Source organism: Chenopodium album, chromosome 19 (assembly GCF_948465745.1).
Source record: "Chenopodium album chromosome 19, dcCheAlbu1.1, whole genome shotgun sequence".
NCBI classification, from domain to species: domain Eukaryota; kingdom Viridiplantae; phylum Streptophyta; class Magnoliopsida; order Caryophyllales; family Amaranthaceae; genus Chenopodium; species Chenopodium album.
In genome coordinates this window covers 20,697,100-20,722,307 of record NC_137852.1, presented here as the reverse complement: position 1 = coordinate 20,722,307, position 25,208 = coordinate 20,697,100, and the positions used below count along the sequence as shown (strand labels likewise).

At 34.7% G+C, this 25,208-nt stretch overlaps 3 protein-coding genes across 4 annotated transcripts; all 3 read left to right on the top strand.

Annotated features, from left to right (window-relative positions):
- Nucleotides 1-6,292: 6,292 nt before the first annotated feature.
- Nucleotides 6,293-20,773, top strand: LOC145595013 (cyclin-D3-1-like). 2 transcript variants are annotated; one of them, XM_081651364.1, is made up of 10 exons: nt 6,293-6,615; nt 9,151-9,216; nt 10,868-11,014; nt 11,114-11,194; nt 11,281-11,376; nt 11,457-11,519; nt 15,954-16,086; nt 16,365-16,474; nt 16,553-16,568; nt 20,371-20,773. In XM_081651364.1, exons 3-10 carry the CDS (start codon nt 10,880-10,882, stop codon nt 20,400-20,402), a joined length of 666 nt encoding a protein of 221 aa, XP_081507490.1. In that variant the 5' UTR covers nt 6,293-6,615; nt 9,151-9,216; nt 10,868-10,879; the 3' UTR covers nt 20,403-20,773. The 2 variants fall into 2 exon arrangements, with proteins under 2 accessions (XP_081507490.1, XP_081507491.1); XM_081651365.1 differs by lacking the exon at nt 20,371-20,773 and having other exon boundaries at nt 6,296-6,615; nt 16,553-16,667.
- LOC145596026 (zinc finger BED domain-containing protein RICESLEEPER 2-like) lies at nt 16,871-18,967 on the top strand. The gene is made up of 4 exons (XM_081652459.1): nt 16,871-17,021; nt 17,520-18,264; nt 18,395-18,867; nt 18,960-18,967. Exons 2-4 carry the CDS (start codon nt 17,525-17,527, stop codon nt 18,965-18,967), a joined length of 1,221 nt encoding a protein of 406 aa, XP_081508585.1. The 5' UTR covers nt 16,871-17,021; nt 17,520-17,524.
- On the top strand, nt 18,908-20,101 carry LOC145595012 (zinc finger BED domain-containing protein DAYSLEEPER-like). The gene is made up of 3 exons (XM_081651362.1): nt 18,908-19,581; nt 19,681-19,781; nt 19,883-20,101. Exons 1-3 carry the CDS (start codon nt 18,972-18,974, stop codon nt 19,907-19,909), a joined length of 738 nt encoding a protein of 245 aa, XP_081507488.1. The 5' UTR covers nt 18,908-18,971; the 3' UTR covers nt 19,910-20,101.
- Nucleotides 20,774-25,208: the final 4,435 nt, after the last annotated feature.

The following is a 25,208-nucleotide window of genomic DNA, read 5'->3' as shown; positions in this document are numbered from 1 at the left end:
TATAAATGAGCATTTATCAAAATGGAAATGAACATTCATCAAAAGAAAAATTTCACTACGAATTAATTTTATTAAAACTTACATTCTTCCAGAATCTTTGTTTTCCTTTTCTGGAACTGTTTTCTTTGTTGTACAAAAAAAAAAAAAATGAAGAATGTAATGATTTGATTTACTAGTTTTTGAACAAAAATTACTAAAACTATAATTACAAAAATTATAGTAAATACTTACATGATGCATTTAATAATTAGTAAAACTATAGTAAATACTTACAAAAATTACTAAAACTATAGTAAATATTCAAATCATCATTTCATTCCATGTTTCAATAATTGTTTTGAAATACAATCACAACAAAAAAAAATTTAGTAAAACCTAGGTTTCATACTCTTTTTTGAACCAAATATGAACAAAACCACTTATTCTTTCGAATTTCAATCTTGTTTTGTTGAATTTTGTAGTGATTGAACAATTTTAATTGATAATTTGTCTCAAATTCGTAGAAATTTTGGGTTTGAAAAAGTAGATCAATGGGTATAGAGAGAGAAAATGGGTATAGAGAGAGAAAATGGGTAAGGAGAGAGAAAATGAAATGAAATGATGATTTGAATATTTTTTTTTTTAATCTATAGGTGGGTAAAAAGTGTGTACAGAAAATGGGGTTGTTGGGTTTGTTTATGTATTGTTTAGGGATGGGGGTGTAGGGATAGATAGCTACACTAGAGTCTAGAAGTATATAATTAAGGAAGTTATGGCCAAAATACTAAAATGGGCCTAAACCGGATTTTACCTACGACCCAATGATCATGAGAAGGGTCCAAGGGTTTAATCATATTCTTAAACTAATTAGGATTGATTAGAATCTTCTATAAGATTCTAACAAATCTTAATTATCCTTTTTTGAAAAGATAAGATTAAGAATTTGATTTAAATAGAACTTTCCCTTTTTTTAAAACTTTCCTTTTTTAAAGTCCTAATTCTATTCAGATTTAAACATGTTCAAAGACAGTCAGATATTATTTTCTTGCCTCATATTTTTTATCCAAATTTTATATGATTGGATAGATCTTGAAAATATCTTTCCAATGATATATTATAATATTAATTCCGAGCTATAACGAAAAAGATATGAAAGAAATACGAAACTTTATCCAAAACTGACACCGTCCTACTATTTTGGCCATATCTTTTTATCTACAAAATATTTTAATCTCTAATTGCATTAGAAAGTAGACTTCAAGAGCTTTCCAACTACATATTATATGACTTATTTGGACTTCTGGATCAAAAGATATGATAAAAACAAAATTCGCAAAAACTGCTGTCTACGAGTTTTATTTCGATTCGAATTTGGATTCTTTTCTTAATTCTTCTACCCTCTTTTTTCCTATAAATAGAGGTCATATTTCCCCTTTTCAAAACAACTCTCATCAACAATAAATTCACAATCACCCAATTCTCTCTATTCTCTCTTGAGCAATATAGCTTATTCTTTCCCTCTTGTTTTTCTAAACTAGCTTTTATCAAATACAATTCCGCATACACAAGATCTTGAAACACCTAGCCAAGTTCGAAGTTGCCTTCACCCTAAACGTGAAAGGTTTATACTTTTCTGAGGGTTTGGTCCCAAATCCAGTCTAAACTTTTTAACTCTTTCTTTCAATCATCTAATTTAATTCTTTAATTTTATTATTTTCATTGAAGTTTACTAACACGTGTATTTTGTTATTAGAAAGAGGTACGAGGCATCAAAGTATGTAATCTTATTGCTCTATTCTTGTAGAAAGCATATTTATATCGTTTTAATTCCTAGTATCATGTTAGGATGTCTTTAATGCTTTCTAGTATCATGTTTAGGGTGCCTTTTATTCTTTCTAATATCATGTTAGCATGTTAGTACCATGTTAGGTTTAAAGCTTTGATCTTTAATGCTTAGTGACATGCTATGATTTGTTATTAATCTTGTTAGTATCATGACTAGGATCTTGCTATTATTATTAAGCTTTATTATTAACATGATTTTTATTATTATTATTTATGATTATTTATTATGCTTATTATTATGTTGCTTGATATTTATTATTTATTGTTATTGCTTGATCACGCCTTTTATGCTTGTTTAAAGGGAATTTGTACTTGTACGCTTAATAAGATAATTAATAATTTGGTTTAGGCTAATGTGATTTTAATTTAAGTGATCGCCAATAATAGTTTTATTTGTGCATTACTATTCAACCAACATAGATAAACAGGTTAAGGGTTTAATTTAATGTTTGCATGTTAGTCAAAAAGCGCACATGAATACGAGTAGAATAAAGTAGAGACCTATTTTATAGGGCGAGTCCTTTCTTTTGTAGATTGGATTCGTACCCTCATCCCCGAACCCTATTTGGTTCAAGACCTTATGGAGTTGACGATCTCCTAGATCGTTAAGGGGTGTAACCTTCACCTCGTGATTGGTTTACAAGTTCCTAAAACTTGTTGGCGACTCTTTTTGCTCTCTTTTCCTTCCCTTTGGACACCACTATACTTTAGTGTATGATCACAGTGGGGTTATGGTGCTGGAAATATTCCCTACAGGTATGTTCTGATTGATTGAGCTAAGCTGAACTAAACTGAACTGAACTAAATATTTTATGAGAGGAGAATATTAGGAACGGAACTGAACTGAACTGAAAATAATCTAAAGAGAACATGCCCTTACATTCCTAAGGTTTTTGAATTTTGAATTTTATTTTTTTCTAATAAATATCACCTAAAAAGTTTAGGGAAATTAGCTTAGGAAAATGAAATTAGTTTAGGAAAAAGGTTTACAATACGCGAGACAAAAAAGGAGACCATATAATAAATACTATCATTTAAGAAAATTATGGCAATTAATTAATTTATCTAAAGAAAGAAAAAGAGAGGGTGGTCCCTTAAGAAAAATAACTTATGAAAATAGGGTCAATTGGCTTTGGAGAGATGAAAGACCAATTAAGAACGATCAAATTAGAAAATCAAGACAATTAGCATAGAATAGAAATTAAAAAGAGAAACCACTTCAGAAAGATCACTTAAGAAAAATAAGGCAATTAGCTTAGGAATAAACTTACTAATGAAATGATGGACCACTTTAACTAATTACAATTTCTTAAACTGATTTCTTAAGAAAACTCACGAGAGAGAGAGGGAGAGAGAGAGCATTTAAGAAAAAAAAAATTGAGAGAGACCACTTTAGAAAGATCACTTAACAAAAAGAGGGAAATCACTTGAAAGATTACTTATGAAAATAAGAAAATTAACTTAGGAAAAAAAGTTACTAAAATGCTTAAAAAGAAAGAGAGACCACTTAAGAAATTTTACTTAAAAAGAAAAATTACTCAAGAAGAAAGATCACTAAAAAAAAAGAAAGATAGCTTAAAGCTCAGGGTAAATAGTTTAGGTAAGAATCTTAGGGCAATTAGCTTAGGAGATTAAAAGAAAGAAACCATTAGTGAGAGAGACCGCTTAAGAAAGAAAAATCACTCAAGATAAAGAAAGATCACTTATGAAAAAAGAAAAAGATCACTAAAGAAAGATATATAACTTAAGAAACTAAGGCAATTATACACAATTAGTTTAGGAGTAAAACTTAGGGCAATTAGGGTCTGTTCTGATTGACTGAAATGAGCTAAATTGAACTGAACTGAACTGAAATGAACTGAACTTATTGGAGCTAAACTAAACTCAACTGAACTGAATACTTTATGAGAGAGGAAAATTAAGATGTTAAAATGGTCCAAGCAGCTTTCATTTTACCAATCCTCCAATCATCTTGTTCGCATCACCCAGTTTGCCAATCCTCCAATCGCCTTGATCACACCACCCACTTTGCCAATCTTCCAATCACCATCATCGCACCACCCAGTTTGTCAATCTTCCAATCGCCCCCTCAAACCAGTGTGATTTTTTTATTTTCATTGATTTTAATGTATTAATTATGATAATGAATTATTTATTAAATGTTCGTTTGATACACTTTTCCTCAAGTACGAGTGAATTAGGTTTGAGAAGTGAGTTTTGGTTTTGAAGGATTTTTTTTTCTCTTCTTATAAGATCCGAGACTTCTATTAAAGCGTTGAGCTTTCTCTCCTCCATTGAAGTTTATTTTCCAGTCAATGAATTTCAATTTTAATTTGGAAAATAAGGTATTGCCAATCTTCCAATCGCCCAAATCACTAGAACCAGCTTGCAATCCTCCAATCGCCTTGATCGCACTACCAAGTTTGTCAAATCCTCTAATCGCCTTGATCACAACACCAATTTGCAATCCTTCTATTGTCTTCATCGCATCACTCAGCTTGCCAATTCTCTAATCGACCCCCTTACATCAGTATAATTTCCTACTTTTCATTGGTTTTAATTTATAATATTGATTGGGTCTTGTTCAATTTATTAATCATTTTAATTAGTTATGATATTGGATTGTTTATTAAATGTTTCGTTTTGTGTAGTTTCCTCATGTACTATTGAAGCAGGTTTGATAAATGAGTTTTGGTTTTCCTCTTATAAGATCCGAGACTTCCATTAAAGTGACAAGCTTTCTATATCCTCCATAGAAGTTTATATTTCAACATGAATTTCAACTTCAATTTGGCAAATTGGATGTTTCCAATCTTCCAATCTCCCTTATCGCAACACCCATTTGCAATCCTCCAATTGCCCTAATCACACTACTCAGTTTGCTAATCCTTCAATCGCCTTGACCACACCACCCATATATTTTGTTAATCCTCAAATTGCCTTGACCGCACCACCCATATATTTTGTTAATCCTCTAATTGCCTTGATCGCACCACTTAGTTTGTCAATCCTACAACCACCATGATCGCAACACCCCGTTTTGATAATCCTTAAATTGCCCTAATTGCACCATCCAGTTTGACAATCCTCCAATCGCCTTGATCGCACCACCCAGTTTGTCAATCCTCCAATCACCGTGATTGCACCACCAGTTTGCCAATCCTCCAATCGCCCTGATCTCACCATCCAATTTACCAATCCTCCAATCGCCTTGATCGTACCACCAGTTGCTTAATTCTCACACCCCCTTTATCATAAGTAAACTGATAAAATAATGATTAACATAAAACATAAGCTAATTAAATGATAATGACCAATCAGAGATCGCCAAATTGGGGGACTGCGCGCTATTATTTATGACGATGCAAATTTGTTAACAAAGACATGTTGTATGCATATAGCTTTTTCATTTGAGTTAAAAATATCCTTTCGACATTTGATGCCCCAAGTGATTAATTTTAATTTGTTTAAAGCAAAGCTTTTAAAATTGATTCTAATTCATAACAACTATTTTTGGCACCAAAACATTTAACATCCCATTAAATTTCGAATAAAGAATTTTACAATGACTTCTACTACTTTTGAAACTGTGAGTAATTTATTGAAATTATTTTGCTAATCAACGCACACATATATTACATTAATCATTAGCAAAACAATCCATTCCATCAAATTTATCTTTGTTCAACGCTAATAAATAAACCCGACTCTGTTACCAATACAATATTAGAAATAATCTACACATACAACAACGACTAATTACATATTAATCACCAAGCAAAGATCACCACATTGGGCGCGCGGGCCAACAACTAGTAAGGAATAAAAAGAAAAACTTTTTAATGGTCTTCTTCATCGCTCCTCCGATCCAAGGTTCAACCCGTTATCGCGAATCCCGCTTTTCTCTCAATTTCCCCGTGGTATGTTCTGTATTCTATCTTTTGAATCGCCGATTTATATTTGAGTTGTGATTAACAAGATACGTAGTCAGATTCTAGGTTTTATGTGCTCAAATTGAATTTATCATGTAACATTTGACTTATTGTGTTCAGTTGAAGCTGGATTTTCCCCCTTCCTTTCTTTGCCCTTTTTAGTTTCACATTTGGGAAATTTAATAAGTGATCACTGCAAGATGGGATGCTCATTTGTGCTATTTGATTCTCACTATTGGACTTGTCTTTTTTTTTTTTTTTTTTTCTGAAAAACACTATTGGACTTGTCTTAAATTGATTATTGTTATGAAATGTTGTTAGAATAACTTTGATTTATGCTAGTTAGATTGAATTCGTTTATTAATATGGAAAATTGTTGAAATTTGATTATATTACCTCCGTTATAAGTAATGGAGTAAATCCAAGTTGATATCTGATATCAACGAGTTTTGTTAATATCAGGGTACCACTATCAATTCACATTGTTTAGTAAGGGGCAAAATCGTAAAGAAAGATACTGATGCTGTTTTGTAAATGTTTCCCGTTTTTTTATCCCCGTTTTGAAATGGAAGCGACGTTAACATCTGCTTACCTCGTTTTGTCACTTTGATGTCTACCTTCTCATTCTTCTTAAACCCAAACATCGAGAACGAATTCAGGGTTGAATCGAATCCGACGAGTGTAGCTGAAAGTTTGATAACCCCATTACACTGTCGGTTGGATAACCCGATTCTCGATTGTCGGTAGCCCAGTTGGTGGGATTGGAGTTGTTGAATTGCCCGGGTAATCGGCTAATCGCAAAGTTGAAGACCCTGCAATCGTAGAAGGGTATTTGTTGGGAGTTCATCCCTATATTAAGGTAATTGAAATGCTAAATTGTTGTTTTAAATGTCGATTGATATAAAGGTTATTTGCTGGGAGTTGTTGAATTGCGAATCGATTTTTGTTTGATATAATTCTAGCTTGACGATTGATTATGCAAAAAAAAGGATTAATGGTTTCTTCTAGTTAGTTACTCCGTATTTAGAAGGCAATTGTAATGTAATACTTGAAAGATGATTTTAATTTGGACAACAGGATTATAATTTGTTATTCGGAAGGTAATTGTAATGGTGAAATGTTCTTCAATATAAGTGCTTTAATATTTACTTGATATTAGTGTTTGATTTTTATAATTGAAGGATTAGTTGTCTAGATCAGGAATTCAGGAGTATAATATTTTGTTGTGTACAGGCATTAGAGGCTAGAAGATATGACTTGATTGTTTGTGAGATGGTGGAAGCGGATTACCCACCGTCCACCATCTTCGTTACCTCGACTTGCTCAAGATCTTTGTTTTTCTCTCCTACTTACATTTACCCAGATTTGATTAAAGGAAGGAGATGGTGTCAAATTTTCCGTCTATTTAAGTTCCGTTACACTTTGGAAGTAAAATAGTGTAGCAACGGAGTCCTAGTCAGCATTCCACTAACTTACCAACACTTTTCAAAAAAAGTTCGAAATATTTACAATAATGCCATGATATCAACATGGCTTGTTGATATCTGATATTAATGGGGACTAGCTCTAAGTAATGTGCAACGATTTGACATAGAGCAGAGAGGGAAAATGTCTAATCGTTGCACATAACATGTAACGGAGGTAGTAATATTTTGGTACAGTTTTTGGAAATGGGCTTATGAATGTTTGGCGTTTATTTTAAGTTTTAGATAGTAAATTCCTCTGGTATAACTCTATAAGCTGGTAAGCTTTGTTTCGGTTAAATTAGAATGTCTCTTAGGATGTTTGACCCTTAAAATTATTCCATATAATCTATATTTAGTATCATAGATGAGACTTGGTGTCTTATAGCTATATGATTTGAGAATTGAGAGGGCTAGTCGTTCCATGCTAGATGTGCAAATTTAGATTCAGTATTCTGCCTTTTTCTTTTTGGGTTTTTGGAACATTTATTCTCATCATCCTGTGTGTGTAAGCAGACCTTTCCTTTGTGGATTTTGTTTTGTGAAGTTTGAGTAATGTTGAGAATTAATCATTGGTGGCTAACAAGGAGTAGGTTCAAGTGGCTGACAGGGAGGGAGAGGGAGAGGGAGAGGGAGAGGGAAATTGTTTGCTACTGCTATAATACTAATAGTAATTAGTCATTGGTGCTCTTTATTTGCTATATTTTTTAATTTATTTGAGAAAGTAGTCACATAAACCACAAACTAAAAGTGATCGAGCCTTCATTAGACAATTGGTTAAGCAACAGGGTTCCTTATAATTACCCGAAAGCATATATTCAAAGAAAAGGGGAACAAAATTAAAAAGAGCGTCTAGAAAGTCCTACCCCAAAATGAGGTTGCCCTTCCAATCTCATGTGTATTTAAGGCTAGAGAATTAGTGATGCACTATTTATGTGGTGGGTTAGAGAAATTTTTGAGAAAAATAATGAAGTTTCTTCTAATAGTGTTTTAGGATCGGATTAAATAACGTAAGATGGTTATAACCTTATTCTGGATGACATACACATGATTAACAGATTCATGAAGAAAAAAAGTATGTAATTGACAAACCAAAATGTATTGCTCAATGAAGTGATGACTAATGATTAGATACAAAGTATATTTTTAGCTAACGAGTAAAGACTAACACCTGGCAAAATTATTATTAAACATATTAGCATTTCAAGTGCTCATAAGTCTGAGGTGACTTCGAGTTAGTTAGCATTGATTGTAACTAAAAGTGAAAGTATTGTAACGCAAGTGCACCTTAGCTTGTTTCTATCTTTAGGGAGGGGGCATTTGGTATGAAATTGGGTATGGATTGGAAAAGAAACAAATAAGATGGAGGATTGAAATCATTTAACTCTTACTTTTTCATTTGTTTGGCTTAACCATGGAATGGATTCACGTATCCTAACTCCCCTTATGTTTGTTTGACGAGAGTAAGCGTATTTGTTGCCTAAAGTTTTAAAGAGGTAACAAATAGGTGGAAACCATTATCCCTAGGTAATGGTAATTGTTCCCTAAACATTCTAACCAAAACTTGGTAACGGTAATAGTTAAATTGAATCCGTTTCCAACCTGAAAAAAAAACTCTTACCAAATATGCTCTTAATATGTGTATTGACCATCCTTGATGGCTTCATTAGCTAGGCTAGCTTCAAGTATAAAAATCATAGTGGATACAATCTAACTTAAAGCTAAAAAAAAATATTGTTTTCTATATGCAAGACACACATTAAGTACAATTGGTAATTTATTAAGCTCCAAGTTAGTATTCACAAAAAAGGAACTTTTGGCTTTCATTGCTTTTTAATTGGTAATTTGCTTTTTGATTGATTGTATGTACTATGTAATTGGTGGAATCTCCGTTGTTTTGTGAATAATGATAAATATGTTTGTAATCGCAGGTTATAGTAGTTATCCATTGAAGTGGCTTCTAAGTTTTCTTTCCTCCTTTGAAAACAGCTCTTGAGGTAACATGTTTTTTCGTGGTAGTTTAATTTATGTTAATTTATTATCTTTTAAGGTCCATGGAAGTGGCTCAGGATCTTAATTTAGGCAGGTATGAGTTGAATTCAGGAGATTATAAAATGTTTTGAAAGTTTTTGATAATATTACTGGTATTTTGAGTGACATTTTGGTTGCAATGGCTTGAAATTTTTGATTTAAACTATAGTGGTCCTGAGCCATTCATTCTAGCTAAGTGAGCTAAATAGATCTTTTGTGTTGTGGATAATGTTAATCATGAGTGGAGGGGTTGTTCAAGGACAAAGGAAAAATAATGGGATAGATGATGTTAATGATGAAGAAGAATACTATCAATTTGATGAACTTGGTCAGAAACTGATAGGTTGCATTTTTCAGGCGGTTTGACAAATACATTTGTTGATAGATCAACACTTGGGCAGCATATCATAGGCACATAATAACCATAACAATCAAACATAAATGCATTACTCAGTTTTGAAAATCAGCCCTAATTTCAGCTCTGAAATTCAGTTTTGTTTTCAGCTCTTAAATTTAGTGTTGAAAATCAATTCTGATTTCATATTTGAAATTCAGAACTGATTTTAGTATTGAAAATCAGTTCTTAATATCAGTCATATTAATTATCTCAAGCTAAAGAATGAACTCAGGCTAGAATCAGTTCTGAGATCCTTGTGCTTATCCTTACTCACTTCTTACAAAAGTAGCAAAGTCTCTTTAATATTATAGATATTAATTGAATAAAACTCAATATTTGCTTCAGCTTTGTCTATACCCTTATTAGTGCCATAATTAGTTTCATTCAAGGTTCAAAACAACCTCTTGGGAACTTATAGATAAAGGAGAGGAAGCTTTGACAATAAATTCGTTTTAGCTTGCATTAGCTGCATTTAGTTCTTCACGGGCCATAATGGTGCAAAAATCATGTAGAAAAAAGGGTCAATGAATTAAATGAACTTAGTTAGAAACTGATAAGTCCACTTACTTTCAGGCAGTTTGATGAATACATTAGTGCTGATAGATCAACACTTGGGCAGCATATCATAAGCACATAATAATTTTAACAATCAAACATAAATGCTTTACTCAGTTCTACAAATCAGTTCTAATTTCAGTTCTGAAACTCAATTTTCAAAATTTGGTTTTGATTTTTGTTTACAAAAAAAATAGAAAAAAAAATGGTTTTGTTTTCATTCTAAAATACAGTTTTGAGAATCCGTTCTCCCTCAAATGTTGGTGAGATTTGGGCGCAAAATGAAAGGAAATGGATCTATATCCCCCTTCCCTCACCTACTTTTCTCTTCCTTCCTGTTCCTTCCCCTCCACTATTGTTATCCAAAAATAATGTAAATTTTTTGAAAAATTTATGAAAGATGTAGAATTTAAATTGTATTTGGGGTGTCAAATAGTTTAGTGTCTTGAATTCATTATCGTGTTGCTCCTTATTATAATGAGTGATAAGTGAAATGATAGATTATTTTTCTATTTGCTGAGGACATTATAAGGTGGCAAAGTCTCTGTAATATGATAGATTTCAATTGAATATAATTTCCTTGGACATTACGTAAGGCATTTAATTATGTTAAGATCTTCTCTGTTATATAAGTTGTTAATATAGTATACGTGAATTTGTTGAAGGATAGAAAGAAAATGCTGCTTTATGAAGATTTAATTTCCGGAGAAAAGCTCTTTTCCATAGAGGAAGATTATATGTCGGCCTCTGATTATGCCATCAACACTGATATTGCGGAGTACCGTCAAGAACTGATCAAAATTATCATGGAGGTAGATTGAGAATTAATAGGGTTTGACAAAAGATAATTTAGAATGTTTCATTCAATATATAATTGACAATTGTCCTCTTTGATATTGATATTATCCTAGGTTTCTGCTTCAATTACTTTCAAGATACGATGTGCAACAGTTTCTTATTTCGATAGATATGCATCGAGATATGAGACTTCGGTAAATTAGCTGAACATGTTGGATTTAAAATTAAAACAATTTCTTCTGGTCACTTACGGTTATCTCTTGTAACATTCAATCTATAGGTGGTTCTTGGAAAAGACTGTGAAGTACTTGCTTATACGTGTTTGATTACTGCGGCTAAAGTGGAGAGGAATGATATATTCATCTATGACTTTGTTGTATGGTTATTTCATTAACTTTTTTTGTTTGCTTATGGTGACAACATTGAGACTCAGGCTGTCTTGTGTGTTATGAATAGGGTGGAAAGCTGCTGGACTTTCTCCAAGTACACATACATTCAGCTCAGGTTGATTTACTCAAGGTACATTTTCATTTTGTGTAAAGTTTGATACGATTCAATCGTGTTTCTCTCACATTTCAATTATATTCATGCATTATAATTTTTAAGCTTGAAAAATCATTTCACCAACCATATGTTGTCTCTTAAGTTTCTCCTTGTTCCTTAAGGCATCTTTGTACTTCTAGTAGTATTCAAAATGTCTTATTACACTAGTAGCTGTAGAGGGATCAACAAAAGGAATCCAGATGGGCATAGAATAAGAGAATGAACATTGTAAATATACTGGAGAACTACTTGATGCTTTGGATGCGATAATAAAGAGAATGAACATTATTTTCTGTTTATCGACAACAAAGTGGATGCATTAAGAGTTCTGGAGGCACTGAACTTCAGTATAGGTTGCAATGGTAAAGATTAACGAAGAATATACTTAATGCCTATTATAATTAAGAATTTCAGTGGAAGATGTGGCAAGTATTAATGTATTATATATTAAGATGGTTTGGGCAAAGTTAACAACGTCATTACTGCATGTCGTAGTGAAGTAGGGTTAGGGAAAGTAATGAACATATTGGTAGCTATGGCTTTGCCAAATCTGTCCAATATTCCTGGAACATATAGAATAAATTGCTTAAGTAATGGTAAGAAAATGTCTTATTTTGTTTTGTTTTATTTTTTGGATAGATGTGAAAAAGAGAGTATCCCCTCTCTTGGGTTTTCTGAGCTACATTAAACTATTCCCTTGCCGCTGCTACCAATTTTCCTGATACAAACAAGTGAGAAGGTTTTACAGAATTAATGATACGCTGAACTTCATTGTCGCAATCGCTATTTACCTTGATTTGGCGTGTTAGCCATCCTATGATTTCATTACTTGTAGACTTGTAGTAAGAATGTTGATGTGTCTGTATTCATGCTTCCTTGCTTTAAAATCGGCAATGTTGAAAGTTTTTATGCTTGCTTGCTGATTGTTGATGCAACTGATGGCTCTGTGCCCCCCCTCCTCCTCCTCCTCTAAGATCAACACTCGTTCTTGCTTTTCCATGGTAATGGCTCTACTTTTTCCTTTTCTCAAGCACCATGCTAACTAGGTTCTAATCCTACTACAGATTTCACCCCTTCCAATAAGATGATGCCTCTCTGTTCTTTCTTTCTCAAAACCTGGTGGTTCCTCGGGCTCTATTCTTTCCCTTTCCACATCGCTGCTCACTGTGTCGTTCCACCCTGTTTTTTCTCCTGTCATATCTTCTGTGACACTAATAGATCTTGACTATCGAAGATTGCTTTATTTCTTGTCAGCCAAATTCCCTGCAAGGTATATGTGATATAGTCTAGCAGGTCCATATCGTTGTTATCTTTTTTTTGTCCAAATAGTGTCTCCAGTTGCCAAACCATTCTTTAAAAGGGACATGCCCTTGGCTCTTCGTAGTAATGCCTAATCTCCCTCCTTTCCAAATATGCATTGCGAAACTACAGTCCTTGAATAGATGTTCTAGTATCTAAACATTATCAGCAGCAGCTGTAGTGCAGCATAGCGCGCAGGAAATGTTAATTTCCAATCCTCTTGTAATGGACTGACTTTCTGGGATCATAATCTGATTTAATAATGAAAGTAAATAAAGATTAAAGCTCGGATTTTGATTGATAATGGTTGAAAGGTTACAAAAGATAGGATAATAGCTTAAGGCTATCAATCTTCAAAAGTGAGTTTAGCTCACAACTCTCCAAGGAGTGACTTGAGGTCACAACTCTCAACAAGTTTCATCCAATTTTTGCCTACCCTCTTCCTTCTTTCTTCTTTCTATTTATACTAAGGCTACAACTACTAACCTAATAATTCTAGAATTCCCATATTGTCCAGACTACATTTGATACTACTTACATACTAAACTGCCCATAATACCCTCCCCTAAGTTAGTTCATTACACCTCTCCTTTAGAACTCCTGCACCACTGGGAGTGCATCATTGAGGGCCTTTCATAGGCATTTCTGTCTTTAACAGAAGCCCTCTCTATTCTACTATCTTCTTAAAAATGTGGCTATTCTCCTCACTGTTATTTATCATCCCCCCTTTTTTGGATCAAATCATATCCACTTTTTAAAATAAAACTACCCCTTCCTATCCCTATTCCAGATTAGGTGGTCCTCAGCTCCTACTTCCAAAGGTGTAATTGTACCCTGTGTAAAAGGCCCTTTGCACTTGTCAATATCCCAAGTAAGGTTATCATTGATATGCTCTTTCACCACCTGATTATCCTTGGCTAAATCTTTATCTAACCTCCTCAGTTCGTGGCCGTTGACCAGGGATAGTGAATATTTGCTTTACACCTGTCCCTAATATACCCCATCCAACACTCCTCCATCCCCACGATCCTGTATTATTCCTTTCCTACCCTCCAACATTGCTTTTCTTATATTTAGCATTTAAAACCTCTTATTAAGAAATTAGTATCCGGAATGATTTTCCAACCTTGATTCGCCAAAAGTGCTTGATTAAAAGTTTTAGCATCTTTCATTCCAAGCCTCTTTTGGGTTTGGTGATCAGATTCCAAGTTCTCCAGTAGATCCCTCCCCTCTCTTTTTTCCCCATCCCCCAAAATATAGCTATTTGAGAGTTTATCTTTTTCAGAATAGCCATTGAGCATTTATAAACCAAGAAAACATACGCTCCGAAAGAGGATAGGATAGAATTAATTAAGGTTAATTTATCTGCTGGAGGCAAAATACAGAATTTCAGGCATTTTATCTCTCACTTATCTTAGATAAACTGATCCAATTATTTATGTTTTCGTCACTTGGTTCTTCCTAGATAAACACCAAAATTGTTTGATCTTCTAAAGTTTAGGATGCCACATAGATTGTCTACCTGTGTCTACAGTTTGGACCTACTAGCATGACTGATTCGTCCTGGTGAATCACTTGACTTAAACACCTTGCAGTAAGTATTAGAAACTTCAGAGTGAGAGTGACCAGTACTGCTCCTCACCCTACATAAAGAATGCCGAATCATCAGCAAAATGTAAATGCGTAATTTCCGGAGCTTGTCGTGCAACTTTGATCCCTGCTATGTATCCTCTTTCAGTTGCCCTCTGAATGAGCCCAGATAACCCCCTCCATACATAGGAAGAAGAATTAGGGAGAGAGCGGGTCTCCTTGCCATAACCTGCAATTCGGCTTGAAATATTTTTCAGTTCTCCTTTTAGAACCCCCGAGTGGGAGATCATAGTAACACAATTTATGATTACTGTTATCATTCTTCCTGGGAAACCGATTTTTAGTAAAACTTGTTTGAAAAAATCCCATTTAATTCTATCACATGCAACTTTGACCCCTGCTATCTCTCCTCTTTCAGTTTCCCTCTGAATGATACCAGACAACCCCTCCATACATAGAATGAAGAGGTAAGGAGAGTGTGGTCCCCTTGCCGTAACCTGCAATTTGGCTTGAAATACTTTTGATGCTCTCCATTGAATCCTATCATATGCTTTACTCATTCGTGCCTGAATAGAAAGAGCTGGGTAGTTAAAATCATACAGTTTCAATAATTGGTGGCGCAAACCTAACATTACCTGACCGCTTCTCAGGATGTTGCAGTTAAGCTGTTTTGCAAGCTTGAGTGGAATGATGGAATGGGATTCAGCAAACCTTATTAGCGCATATGATTCTATGGTATTTGGGCGCTTTAAGAGCACTGAACTGATTAAAAGATCTAACTACCGTTATGTAACCAGGTTTTGGGTTTGGGTTGGGTGAGTACTGCACATTTTTCGCAGTATACAAAGGTCATAGGTGGGTACTGAAAATACTCTTCTCTTACAGTAGATTATGCTAAAGTTGGACGTGCATTTATGGATCATAATCACACATTATGAATTTGCTTTAGCATATGTAATACTGTGTGACATACATCTTGGCGATCTTGCTATCGACTTTAGTGTCATTGATAGGACTGCTCCACATGCAGATATCTTGGGTTTTTATCTTCTATTTTGTATCACTTGTTTCCTTCCAAGACTATTCCGAGTATTTAACTTATCATACCAACATAAAAACCTTGATAGTTTCTCAATTGTTGAACTGATTTTCGTTCTTGTGAAATGATGCCTTAAATTGTTAAATATTGGATGGCCATAGTCCATGTGAATTTTTTTTTTGCAGGACTGATTTGTATATCTGGAATTTCACTAATGTTGGTGATTTTGGATTATGCTAGGGGGCTTCATAAATACATTCTGCTTATGCTGTGTAGTACGTTTTTTGATGTACATAGACAAGGATTACCCGACAACTTTTGAAAGTTGGCATATACTTGATAATTTAGTATGATAATTGAATGTATAAGCAAAACCTAGTCACATTAAAATCTTTCACTGAAAGAGTATGAAAGCATGATATATTTTCTTTTGATCACATCTTATCAATCTTACATTCACTATAATTCATACAATTTTCCAGGTATTGGGTTGGAGGTTACGACTACTTACACCTTTGTGCTTCATTGACTATCTGGGATCAATTTTGTATGAGCAACCTGTCAAGTGCCGCCTGTCTGGCGAGATTGAGCAGTTCCTTTTTGAGACCCTGAGTGGTTAGTGATTTTTTGTTTCCCTGTAATACAGGTGCAGAGTCCTTTCAATGTCTTGAGTACCCCTTCCTTTACCCCTCACTCATGTGATGATGAGTCTTCTACTTCACAATTTCAAATTATCAAGCATTAGAGGATTGTTTTTCTCTTTTCAGCCTAATAAATCGGTAGCTTTTAGTTGCATTTCTGAAAATTCTGTCCATAGTTCTGCATGTTTAAGTGAAGAACATGGGGAATTTCAATGGTCCTAAATAATGAGCAGAGGTTGGCTTAATGTGCAGACATTGCATATACGATGTACAGACCTTCTGTTCTCGCGGCTGCAACATTGCTTCTAATCCAGCCACTTGAAAACTATGAGCAGAGGTTGGCTCAATGTCCTTTGGATATGGTAAGACAACTTTGTGCGAGTGTTGGTTATGTGACATGCAGGCTATATTATTCACTAACATTTGATTGTACTTGGCAGGTTTCACTCCATGAGTAGAGCTGGCAATTTCACCCGAACCCACGGATAACCGATCCAATCGACCCGAAAATATGGATAAAAACCCGATCAAAGGCGGATTATAAATGGATGACGGATGGATCGGGTGACGGATCGGGTCGGATTCGGGTGGACCTTCATCCAACCCATCACCCGATCCACCCATCCATCCATATATATATATATATATATATATATATATATATATATATATATATATATATATATATATATATATATATATATATATATATATAATATTATTTACTACATCTTAACATCTAGAAGTTACTAATAGAATCATAGAATAGAAAATCATTTCTATGAGTTTGTTTCTCTCTCATCTAAAGTTCAAACCCTAGATCTAATTTCCGACTAGCCGCATCTTCAGAGCTACACCATTTCGACGAGTTTCGCTGTCATCAACCGCTCTAATTTCATCGGCAAACTGGTTAGAACACTTTATTATTACTCTTCTCTTTATTTTTCATTATTTTTGTTCATTAGTTAAATAATTCTCATGAATTTTCAGTAAATTAATTTTCGTTTCTTAGTTAAATCAGAAGGAACAAACATTATGTAATTTATAAAACAAGAAATTAAATCAAGAAAAACTTGCAGATCAAAGATGATAAAGTCATACTAATTAATTTCATGTTTTGCAAGTGGTTTAGGTAGTATACTTGTACGAAAAATCTGGAAATTAGATAAGAAAATATCTAGCTTTTGAGTTTTGACTTTAATTATAATTAGAATTTGGGATTGTAATGTATATAAGTTAGGTTTTTTAGAATAATTTGGACATTTGCGTGTGGCAATTTGCCAATTTCATATTCTTATAGTTAGATCTTGTTATAGTTGCATGTAAACTTTAATAATATATGGTTGTGGAAGCCTTGAGAGGTTTGTTTTGTTAATTAATACTGATCTTTCACTTATATAACAACAGATTTCATGGACATGGAAGAAAGTAGTGTTGCGTCAAAGTCATCAGCTCCTCCTGAGATGGAGATGCCACCGCTATTAGCCTCTACTAAACAAGCGACTATGCCTACTAATGATCAGTCCACACAACAGGATTTTAGTTCACAACATAATTCCATGGATTTACCTCCACGTCAACCTAAAAGGCTCAAATCAGAAGTCTGGAATCATTTTGAGAAGTTGACAATCAATGGTGTAGCAAAAGCAAGATGTCTACATTGTAATAACCTCTTCTCAGGTAATAGTAAAAATGGGACCTCCCATTTAAAAGACCATATTGAGAATAGGTGTGTTAAAAAGCATGTAGTGAAGATCGATGTGCGACAACAATTATTGTCTATTAATCGTAGACATGATTCAACAAGAATAGAAAACCATGTATTTAGTCATGAAGTATCAAGGAAAGAGTTAGCTAATATGGTTATTCTCCATGAGTATCCCTTGTCTATTGTTGAGCATATTGGCTTTAGAAAATTTGTTCATAGTTTGAATCCAACATTCAAGATAATCAGTCGTAATACTCTCAAAAGTGATATTTTGAAGATGTTCACAAGTGAGAAAGCAAACCTGAAAAAATTATTTGATGATCATGTGGGAAAAGTTGCAATTACGACTGATATGTGGACTGCATCAAACCAAAGACAAGGATATATGGCTGTTACATCACACTTCATAGATGACCAATGGAATTTGCGAAACAGAACCTTAAGGTATCCATAATATTACACTCTTTATTATATAATCTATTGCATTTTTTCATATTAGTTGTCTGTTTGTTTATATTTGTGTATTGATTTGTTTTGTTTCATATTGATTGTGCTTAATTATTTTTATGTCTAGGTTTGTTTATGTTCCTTGCCCACATACTGCCAACATGCTTGCTCAGGTTTTGGTGGATACTCTGAATATGTATAACATAGCTGAAAAAAATTCATCTGTGGTTCTTGATAATTGCACAACAAATGATGCCATGATTGATGTCCAGGATGGGTTAGATGTGATTGGTTATGGTATTGAAAGAATCCGTAATTGTGTTGTTTTTTGGACTTCTACTCCAAGTAGAATCCAAAAATTTGAAGATAAGGCTAGAGCTTCAAAAATTGATTGTTCTAAAAAGTTAGTTCTTGATTGCAAAACAAGATGGAACTCTACTTACTTAATGCTTCAAAGTGCTTTCCCATATAAGAATGTATTTTCAAATCTGAAAACTCAAAATCCCAAGTTCAAGTTTGTAATTCCTACTCAACGTGATTGGGAGTTGGCTGAAAAAATTTGTGATAAGCTGAGGAAGTTTCATAAAGTGACTGTCTCTGGTAGGAAATACCCTACTGCAAACTTATTTTTTCGTCAAGTATGTGAGATTAAGTTGTGCTTGACAAAATGGAAAAATGATGATGATGAACAGGTTATTAGGGACATGGCTGAAAAAATGATTGAAAAGTTTGACAAGTATTGGTCAAACATCAATGGAATCTTGGCTATTGCGGCAATTTTGGACCCTAGAAATAAGCTTGAATGTGTGGAGTTTTACTTTAATGAAATATATGGTGATGGAGCATTTGGTGAAGTTCAAAGGATTAGGGGATTGTTGTATGATTTGTTACAAGAATACCAAGATAAGATGGTGGGGGGAGATTATATGTCTTCTAGTCATGATACCATTTTTGGGAAACGACATGTTGGTGATCCTTTGAATAATAATGGTGATGAAGTTGATGAATGGACTAGGATTAAGAGGTCTAAGAAAAGAAAGGCTAATGTGAGGTGTGAGCTTGATTATCTTGAGGATGATGCATTGCCGGAGAGTAATGATTTTGATGTCCTTCATTATTGGAGAATTGATTTGAAGTATCCAACCTTAAGAAAAATTTCCAAGGACATACTAGCCATTCCAGCATCAACCGTGGCTTCAGAGAGTGCTTTTAGCATGGGGGGTAGGGTTGTGAGTCCTCATCGTTCGTGTCTTCATGCTACAACCGTGGAGGCACTTATGTGTTTACAAAACTGGATTCTTAATGAGTACTCTGGTAATTCTTACTCTTTTACATACTACATCCACTTAAAATAATTTATTTATTTTAAAATGTTTGATATCATAATTGATAATTTTGTTTATATTAATTTAGATTCTTCATTTGACAATGCACATGCATGTGCTACTATCTTGGATGATGTTGATGTGGGAGCCGAAGGAAGTACATCAAGTGAAGTCATTGATATTAACTCGGTAATTTGATCAAACTCGTCTATTTCTTTATTCTTTAACCCCAATTTCTTTTGATTATATCTTATTTATAAATACTTGGTATTATTAATTATGGTATGTAGGACGGAGAGGAAGGACTTTTGATATGAAGATCAATAATTTGTGAAAGCTTGAAGAGTTGAAAAGAAAGACGTGTATTTGGAGCAAGTGTTCAGTACTTGAGATGTACTGTCTTTTTTTTTCATGTACTGTCTTTTTTTTTATGAGGCTTTAGACAAATGTTGTAATTTGTGTGAGACTTTTTAAATTGTATTATGTGGTATTACTATCATTTTCTTTCACTGATGGTGTATTAGACTATTGAAGTATTGATGTTAGTGGACTACTTTTCTAAATCTGATTTTTTTAAAAAAAATTAGAATGCAAATAGAACTTCACCCATTTATCACCCGATCCACCCGATTCATCCGTGGATGATGGATGGATCGGATATGGATGGAGTCTGGAACGGGTGACGGATGGTTCGGGTGATGGATGGGCATAGGCGGATGGATGCGGATGGAGCATAATCCGACCCGTATCCGATCCATTGCCAGCCCTATCCATGAGTGCATTAAGCAAATGAAGACCACGCGTATCTGATATTTGAGAAGTCATGCATTTTTCGTGTCTATGGCAGGATCAATTTGGTTACTATGTGTATTATCAGTTCATGACTGAAGCCTTGGGGATTGATTGCAATACTTTCGTGAAGATGCTTTTGCAGACCTCTTTTGCAGGTTGTCCCTAGATTTTAGTTCACTTGTGCAACTGAATCTCTATATACGGAGTACTTTTTATCCTCAGATCCCTGGCTTGTCCTTTCAAAAAAAAAAAAAAAAAAAGATAGATCCCTGGCTTGTGGATCAACGTTAAAAAGCTTCTTATGAACAACATGTGATGCTGGCAACTGAGTAATTGAATTTAGTTAATGTATATGCACTTGAGGCTGTATGGATTTGGGGAAAAAAAAACCGTGTGTCCGTTTGGTATCAATTGGTAAGCAGCTTGATGTTGCTTAAGGGAGGTATCAACTTTGAGCCTCACCGAATGTAGAAAACTCTAGTTGTGAGACGCACCCACCATAAGCCAGGTGTGCAATCCGGGTCGGATCTCGGATGTAGGGTGAACGTGGGGCAAACTCAAATAAAAAAAAAATTTAAGTAACAAAAACTTTAGGGGTTTTTTTTTTGGAAAAATTACTCCCATTAATCTGAACTTTGCCTCGTCCGCCCAAATTAATCCGAACTTTCGATTATTATCTATCACTCCCAACTTTAAGGGGTATTAAAATCTTTTGCACCCAACAGGTCATCCAACCTGATGTAGCAGGTTACCTAGACACGTGTCAACACGTGATAGGTCTAAAAAAATTTAAAAAAAAAAAGCAAAAATTAAAAAAAAAAAAAACTTCCAAACCCAGCCACCACCCCCCATTCCCGGAAAACACTCCATCACCACCCCCACCCCGCCGGAAATTCGCGCCCACCCCCGAAAACCCCTCCCTCGCTGCCGGAAATCGCTGCCCATCCACCCCTTCCCTTCCTCCACCCTCGAAAACCCCTCCCCAGCCCAGCCACCCTCGAAAACCCCTCCCTAGCAGCCAGAATCGGCCACGAACGGTCGAAATCGGCGACGTTCAGCCACGAAATCGGTGACATTTAGCCACGAAATCGGCCATACATGGTCGGATTAGGGTATTCAGCCTTACCATCGGCCGTTTTCGGCCATTTATGGCCAACATCGACCATTTCGGCCTTCGTTGGTGGTGCTGTGGTGTGCGTCGATGGTGTTCGTGTGGTGGTGGATGTGGTGTTCGTGTGATTGGGCAGCTGCTGGTTGGTTTTAAGTTTTTTTTTTTTTTTTTAATTTTCTCTATTTTTCTCAACCAATTACATATGACACGTGTGCAAAAAAAAAAATTCACAAATGTTTACCTGAATTACCGGTTGCAAGTTATTTGGGTGCAATAAAAATTAATACCCCTAAAGTTGGGAGTGATAGATAATACTCGAAAGTTCGAATTAATTTGGGCGGACGAGGCAAAGTTCATATTAATGGGTGCAATTTTTTTATTATTATTATTTTATTTTATTTTTTTATTTATTTTACAAAATTAATTAAAAAAATGAACTTTTATAATCCTAATAATGGTGTAGTTCATCCACGAAACAAAAACTGGCATGTCCCATCTCCATTCTAGTACCTTTCTTGTTTCTTTAAAATTTCCATCATTCCCTTCTAAAATTCCTTCATCCATCTTCAAACTATCTGTCAAACTACTTTTCCTTTATATCTATCTGAAAGTTCACATTTTTTTTACTACCACACCTATAATTCATATGTTTACTTTTTGATATTTAATTAATTTTGTAAAACATCGTTTTAAATTTATGAGTAATATAAAATGCTTAATTGCTTATAGATGATAATTTATTTCTTTCTTTTTTTTTTTTTGAAGAATTATAGATGATAACTATTGTAGAACCTGTGTAATTGCATGGCTTTAAAAGTTTAAATATTAAAGCTCACAAAATTTAAGTTATAGTGTTTAATGCACAATAGCGAAAGACATAATTACTTAATGTGTACTATTTACCCTAATACCCTCACTACCAAATTTACAAATCAATGTTTAAAAGAAATTTATAGGAACAAAGATATGAATAAGGTTTATGCTCTTTAGTGATAAATTTACCTTTTAGATCAAAATGATTTATGCCTATTAACATATCATATGCAATATTTTTCGTGTGTATTTTTGTATGAACTAGCTTAATAAAAACATATTCTCTCAATCCCATAATGTTGTCCTAGAACGTAAAAATTGAGTTTACAACTATTTATATTGTATATCTTTAAAGGGGTGAAAGTTCGGTATTCGGTTTGAATTTTAAACTTAGAGCAAGATTAGCGCAGTCTTGTTTTTAAGACTTTCATCCATCGCCACATCAGTTATTAGGTTATTTTCTTAAGTTATAATTATGTTAAGACGCCTTAAGACTCGATCAGATTTATATCTTCATTTGTAAGACTCATTTTTTTAATATTTAATCAAGTGATTAATGTTTTTTAAATTAAAAAAATTAATTGAGTGTTGTATGGAGTCTTAAGTTGAGTCTTGAATATTCAAGACACCACTTAAAATTTTGTTTAGACCAAGCCACATAAATGCGTAAAATAACTAAAGTCTTGTCTTAAGACCGCAAAATTAAATTTTGATGATGTCACCTAGATTCTTAAGACTGGCTAATCTTGCTCTAATCCAGACTGAAGTATTTCGTGCTATCTTCCTTCAAAAAAAATGTATTGAAAATCTGTACATCGCACGAGCTTGGTATAAAGATGAGATTGTTGTGGAATAATGAAGAGGTTGGATTATATTTAAAAAAATTGGAAAAATATTTGAATTATCTAAATCAAATTTTCCAAAAAAAATAAGGTACTTTTCTTTGACGGATTAAAATTAAACTACCCCTTTCCTACAAAAAAAAAAAGAAAAAAAAAGAAAAAAAAAAGAGGAAGCCCAGGTTTATCAATTGGAAAAATTGATAAAAATAATCCATACTTTCATCCATTCGCTCAAAATAATCCCAACTTTGGATTATTTTTAAATAATCCCAACTTTGGGGGTCATTCACTCAAAATGATCCCAACCGGTTATTTAACCTGTTACAACAGGTTAAAGTGACACGTGTTACTATTTAATTGGCTGAAAAAAAAAGAAAAACTTTTTTTTTAAAAAAAACCCAACTGTCGGAACCTCATCCACGACCACCCTCTCCGCCACCCAGCCACAACCCCTCCCAGAACCCACCATGTTCGATGGAGTCTAGACGTTCCTCCCCCACCCTAGCGTTGGCGATGCCCCTCCCCTAAACCACCAAACTGCCCACACGACAACCCGATCGAAACCCTGAAAAAACCCTCCGCCACCACATTAAACCCCCCAAATCGGCCCTCCCAACGGAACCTGGTAGGGAAGGGCCAATTTGGGGGTTAAATGTGGTGGGGGAGGGTTTTTCAAAATTTTGGGTGGTTTGGTGGAGGGCTTTTTTAAAGGGAATTCGGGTTGCCGTTTAGGGTAGTTTAAGGGAGGGGTGTCGCCGACGCTAGGGGGAGAATGTCGCCGGCAAGGTTGGGGGCGGTCAGATCTTGACTGGGACTGCCGGGATGGTGGTTGCCGGCCGTTAAGGTTGAGTGGCTGTAGGTTTTGGATTTTTTTTTGTTTTTAAATAAAATAATTTTTTTCAACTTATAATGTGTTGACATATGTCACTTAAAACTAAAAAAAACCTCTTTTATAGGTTACCGATCACTTGAGACCGATATAAGCGAACGACCCTTAAAGTTCGGATTATATAAAAATTATCCAAAGTTGGGATTATTTTGAGCAAACGAATGAAAATTTAGATTATTTTTGTCAATTTTTCCTTGTAATTTGATAAACAATTATCAAATGGCAAAATGGTAATATAACAACGTAAGTCATGGTATTTTTGTAAATATATTAATAACAGTAAACCCATATTCAATAAAAAGTTGTTTATTTACATAATTTTACCATTTGATAAACTTGAATTTGCTAAAAAAAAAAAAAAAAAACCTACGTACCATAGGAATCCATACATATGTCGATTATACTCCCTCCGTTACTTTTTACTCGCAACTTTGAGGGTAGGAACGGACTCCTAGGCAAAATATTGAAACCATGATTAATGAAAAATAAGGGCATACATTTAAGTATGTTAATCCTACTTTAAAAATTAAAAAAAAAAAAAAAAAATCAAAGTTGAAATCCCAGAAACTGGAATTCATGAAACACCACCACCACCTGTCCACCTATCAGCACCACCAGCAAAGACCGAATCCACTTCAACCCACCACCACCCATCAGCGATTTTGACCCACCACCGGCGCACCGCCTCCGATTTCGACCTAGCACCACCCCCTTCGACCCACAACCCCGATTTCGCACCACAACCCACCACGAATTTCCTCCACCACCCCCGATTTCGACCCACCACCCCCGATTTCGACCTAGCACCACCCACCTATTTGACCCACAACCCCCAATTTCGACCCACCACCCACCTTTTCGCCCACAACCCCCGATTACGACCCACCACCCCCGATTTCGACCTAGCACCACCCACCTATTTGACCCACAACCCCCAATTTCGACCCACCACCCACCTTTTCGCCCACAACCCCCGATTTCGACCCACAACCCCGATTTCGACCCACCACCGATTTTGACCCACAAAACCCACAAAGCCCACAACGAGGACGGCGGCGACAAGGAAAAAAAGAAAAGAAAACGGAAGAAAAGAAGGGAAGGCGGCGACAACGAGAGGAGATCGGTGAAGAAAAAGAGAGAAAATCTGGGTATGGTAGTGGTGGTGGTGG